The sequence below is a fragment of the Dasypus novemcinctus genome, chromosome 23, assembly GCF_030445035.2.
Source record: "Dasypus novemcinctus isolate mDasNov1 chromosome 23, mDasNov1.1.hap2, whole genome shotgun sequence".
NCBI lineage: Eukaryota > Metazoa > Chordata > Mammalia > Cingulata > Dasypodidae > Dasypus > Dasypus novemcinctus.
In genome coordinates this window covers 14,809,264-14,814,390 of record NC_080695.1, presented here as the reverse complement: position 1 = coordinate 14,814,390, position 5,127 = coordinate 14,809,264, and the positions used below count along the sequence as shown (strand labels likewise).

The following is a 5,127-nucleotide window of genomic DNA, read 5'->3' as shown; positions in this document are numbered from 1 at the left end:
CACATGCAAGGAATGCACCCTGTAAGGAGAGCCGCCCCATGTGGAAAAAGCGCAGCCTGCCTAGGAGTGGTGCCGCACACAGGGAGAGCTGATGCAGCAAGATGACGCAACAAAACGAGACACAGGTTCCAGGTGCCGCTGACGAGAATGCAAGCGGACACAGAAGAACACACAGTGAATGGACACAGAGAGCAGACAACGGGGTGGGGACGGCGGGCGGAAGGGGAGAGAAATAAATAAATCTTAAAAAAGAGAGAGAGAGTTCAGTCAATTCCTAAAAAAAACGAAGGGGTTTTTAGCAAAAAAAAAGAGGGAGAAGAAAAATGATTTTTTTGTACACAACCAACAGAGTCTCTTACACTTGAAAGGGCATATATATAAAACGTAAAAAAGTAATTACCTTACTTGCAAGGAGACATTACACCATTCCCATTGCCATCAGGCATAAAACAGAATGCCTATTACACTGTCCTTCATACTAATCTGGAAGTTCTAATTAATTCCTTAAGGCAAGAGAAAATGAGGAGCTCGAATATTTAAAATAATGATATTAATAACAATACCAGCTAATAATAGAAAACCCAAGAAAACCTTTGGCAAATTCACTAAGATACATAAGAGAATTCAGAAAAGTGGATGGCAAATAAATAAACAAAAATCAACAGATGTCCTCCATTCCAACAATCATCAGAAAATATGAAAGATAAAGCAACAAAATCACAATAGCATTAAAAAGAACAAACACCTACCAATGAATGGACATTTTCTCAGGGTTGATGAGGCTTTGGCTCCTGGTTTAGATAGGTTATTGTTTTGCAACCAACAACGACTTCGGCCTTGAACCTGATACTTGCCTTTAGGAGCCCGAGTAAGAGGCTCTCCTGGCCCTAAGGTCTCAGCTCAAAGCCTCCCACACAGGCCTCTGCTCTGCCCAGGTAATGTGAGGGGTAAGGGGTGAAGTGGGGTCTAGGGAACCAAGGGAAGCCAACTTGCAGGGACTTGAGAAGTGTTGGGAACATAAGAATTGGCAACAGCCAGTATTGACCATTTTTTCCAGAAGCTTTCCTGAAAATGATGATGAGAAAACACTGGCAGCTGGAAAGGACTCAGGAGTGACTCAGAATGTTTGGAGGCAGAGGCCACCTGGTTAGGCACGGACCTGGGGGCCGCATTCCTGTACGTGGGCCAGGGCCCCTCCCTGTCCTGGGCTCCGAGAGGGCACCGCCTCAGCTCTCCTCCAGGCCACCCCCTCCCCGTGCCCTCCCTCCTGCCCACACAGACTCCCACGGGAATTCTCTAGCCCCTCCCCTTTCCAGGAAATCCTGATTCTGCTGCCTTCAAAAACCACTGGGCCAGGCGGCCTCCAGCTGCAGTGCTTCTTCCTCTGACAAAGGCTGCCTGGAAGGGAAAGGAAAGGGGGAGCAAGCGGGTGGTGGCAGGAGCAGCCCCTGGGAAGAGCTGGCTCTAGCGTGCTCTGGAGTGAGGACGCTTCCAAAGCCCGCTTCCACCCGTGTGCTGAAGCCCCCACTCAAGCCTCCAGGTGAGTGCCCCGAGAGGGAGAGGGAGGAGGCACCAGGACGGGGTCAGGGGTCCCTGGGAGCAGTTTCTCGATGTTGTCTCTCCTTCCCTGGACTTGGTCATTTGAGTTCCTTCCATGTGCTTCTAGCTCTTTCCTCTCTCCAAGATGGATCTAACTTCCATTCCTCCATCTGGATTTCCTTGCTATTTGTAAATTTCATCTGGACTGCCTGTTCATATCTGCGTGCCTTTGAGCCTGAATTTCATTTATGGTTCCTGCACATCCTAAATAGATCTTACATCCTTTTTTTTTTTTTTAAGAAGGCATCAAGGATTGAACCCAGGACCTCGTACATGGAATTCAGGCACTCAACCACTGAGCTACACCCACTGCCCATGCCACCACATAGTGAAGGCACTAAAAAGAAATCTAAATGTTTCATTGCTTTCACTTTTAAAAAATGTTTCCAGAGATACACTTCCTCTCAGTTTCCATGGAAACAAATGCTCTTTTTTTTTTAAAGATTTATTTTTTATTTATTTCTCTCCCCTTCTCTCCCTTCCCCCCAGTTGTCTGCTCTCTGTGTCCATTTGCTGTGTATTCTTCTGTGACCACTTCTATCCTTATCAGTGGCACCGGGAATCAATGTCTCTTTTTGTTGCGTCATCTTGTTGTGTCAGCTCTCCGTGTGGGCGGCACCATTCCTGGGCAGGCTGCACTTTCTTTTGCGCTGGGCGGCTCTCCTTACGGGGTGCACTCCTTGCGCGTGGGGCTCCCCTACGCGGGGGACACCCCCACATGGCACGGCACTCCTTGAGCGCATCAGCATTGCGCGTGGGCCAGCTCCACACGGGTCAAGGAGGCCCGGGGTTTGAACCGCGGACCTCCCATGTGGTAGACGGACGCCCTAACTGCTGGGCCAAGTCTGCCTCCCTGAATGCTCTCTTTATTCACAGTCACATTCTAATGGGACCCTTTTTCTCTCTTGATGGGGACAGATCTGTCAGCAGGGCAGGTGCCTCCGACCACCTGTCCCCTGTAGGCAGCCCAAGGGAGGTGACCTGTCTCGCAGGACCTGGTGGGGAGTCCTGGTCCCCCGCACAGGCTGGAGGGGCGTCTCCCCAGCAGTTCTTCCTTGGGGACTGCAGGGCACAAAGGGCCGCAGCCCACCGGGCACGGGAGGGAGAACAGCGTTGCTGGTGGACGCAGCACGGTCCTGCCCGCAGCCCTGGCCCCCGCTGAAGTCACACCACCACTCGGTCCTCTCGCCCTCTGCCCCAGGCCAGGATGAGCGGGCGCCTCCTGAGGCGGCTGCTGGCCGAGGAGAGCCGCCACTCCAGCCCCGTGGGGCGCCTCCTGCTGCCCGGGCTCCTGGGCTTCCGCGTGGCGCTGCTGGCTGCCTGCGGGCCTGGGGTCTTCGCCGACGAGCAGAGCGAATTCCAGTGCAACACCGTGCAGCCCTTGTGCAAGGCCATCTGCTTCGACGCCCTCCAGCCGCTCTCCCCGCTGCGCTTCTGGGCCTTCCAGGTGGCGCTGGCGGCCGTGCCCGGCACCCTCTACTTGGCCTTCACCCTGTACCACGTGCTCTGGCACTGGGAGGAACCGGGAAAGGCGAAGGAGGAGGACACGCTGGCCGTCGAGGGGGATGGTGGCCGAGCGGCTGCCGGGTCCAGGGGCCGCAGGCTGCTCTGGGCCTATGTGGCACAGCTGGGGGTTCGGGTGGTCCTGGAGGGGGCCACCCTGGCGGGGCAGTACCACCTCTACGGGTTCCACGTGCCGCTCCTCTTCCGGTGCAGTAAATTCCCCTGCCCCCACATGGTGGACTGCGTGCTCCCCCGCCCCTCGGAGAAGTCCCTCTTCCTGCAGGCCATGTTTGGGGTCAGCGGGCTCTGTCTCTGCCTCACCTTTTTGGAGCTTGTGCTGGGTCTGGGGAGGTGGCGGAGGCCCCTGGGGAAGTTTCTAGGTGTGTCTTTGTCCTCCAGCCACAACCCTGTCCCGGGCTACACAAAGAGCCTCAGCAGCTCCCCCAGCCCCTGTGCCTGAGCGGCCTGGGGCTCCCTGGAGGCCACGCACCCCAGCCCCAGCGAACAGGGGGGCAGCCCACGGCCTCCCCCATGGCTGCGGCCAGGAGGATGGAGCTTGTCCCCCATTAGGCCCACCAGATTCTGGTGGACAATGATGCTGCGTCTCTGCCAGGTGCGGGAGCAGGGGGGGAGGCGAGCCAGGTGTGCTGGCAGGAGACCTGCCCTGCATAGGTGGGGCCCTGAGACCGGTCACCTGGAGGGAGAAGAACAGAACGGATATAGAGGGGAAATTGGAGACTGTCCTGCAGGTCAGAGAGAGATGGACACACAGCCAGAGGAGGGACGTGGCAGGGTGTCTGTCTTGGTGGCCGATGGCTTGGCAGTGTCCGGCCCGCTGCCCCTAAGGCTGTCCTCCCTCTCTTGGGTAGCGTAAGATCCCACGTGTCCACTCAATAAACATCCCTATTTGCTCTCACCGCCTTGGCTGGGTTGTTTCTTGTTCCCTTCGAATACCTGACAATGAACATCACTGGTATCAAGCCGTGGTGTTCGAGAAGAAAAGGAAGTGGGGAACCAGTTTCATAAATTTGTTCTATTGTTACCACCACCCACTATGTAAACTTAGTGGAGGGGTGATGTATGGGAAATCTACCCATTATGCATGATTTTTTTGTGAGTTAACAGCTCCTCTAATTTAAATAGATATATAAACAGTGGACCCCAATGTAAACTATGGGTTACAGTTAATAGTACAATTATAATAATATTCTTTCATCAATTGTAACAAAGGTACCACACTAATGCAAGGTAGAAATAATGGGGGGAGGGGGAGCATATATGAGATGTCTATACTTTCTGCATGATATTTCTGTAAACTACAACTCCTCTGACAAAAAATTTTGATTGATAAAGAGTCAGAATGAAAAGAAGACATTTCTGATTACAAGTGCCTTTTCCATTGCACTTTTTCCTCCTCACAAGCTCAGAATTTAAGCTTTAAGGACTCCTTAAAGAAGAACCAAAAGGCATTTCAAAGGTACTTCTTGTACTGTAGCTTAAGTAGTAAGTTATTCGCCAAACCTCACCACTGAACACATTGTTAGTATTTAAAATTAAAATGTATTTATATAAGATTGCATATTAATCAAGGAAAAATTTGTATATTAGAGAAAAGGAGAAAGAAGAAAATTTCAACAACATCCCATCACTTGAACATAACCATTTTCTTTCTTCTATACATTGACTTTTAAAAATATATAATTATATATAATTTCCCAAATGAAATTTACATCCTAATTATTTCCTCGGGTTGTTGCGTATTCTGTGAAAGCATTCTTTCTCCAGTATTAATATTCCACTGAATTGATAGTCCATAGCTTAATGGAAACTTTTCCCTTGGTGGAGTGTTGATGTTGTTGCCAGGTTTTGTTGGCATAAATACAGCTGTGATGAGTATCTTCATGCCTGCCTATTTTTTTAGGCCAGTAAAAAGAATGTATTGGAAAATAGGGTAAAAGAACAGCTTGCTGAGAAATGGGAGAGGAGAACGGAAATCCACACCGAGATTTGGTGTGGGCTCCTCTA

The 5,127-nt window shown here is 51.2% G+C and overlaps 1 protein-coding gene across 1 annotated transcript; it reads left to right on the top strand.

Moving 5' to 3' along the window:
- The first annotated feature begins 1,320 nt into the window (after positions 1 to 1,320).
- On the top strand, positions 1,321 to 4,018 carry LOC101411895 (gap junction gamma-3 protein). Its single transcript, XM_004458373.5, has 2 exons — positions 1,321 to 1,540; positions 2,801 to 4,018. The coding sequence occupies exon 2, from the start codon at positions 2,807 to 2,809 to the stop codon at positions 3,560 to 3,562; it is 756 nt and encodes a 251-aa protein (XP_004458430.2). The 5' UTR covers positions 1,321 to 1,540; positions 2,801 to 2,806; the 3' UTR covers positions 3,563 to 4,018.
- Positions 4,019 to 5,127: the final 1,109 nt, after the last annotated feature.

What these genes read in the sequence shown, in the direction of transcription:
- LOC101411895 (XM_004458373.5), top strand. Translation starts at nt 2,807, where the DNA reads ATGAGCGGGCGCCTCCTGAGGCGGCTGCTGGCCGAGGAGAGCCGCCAC.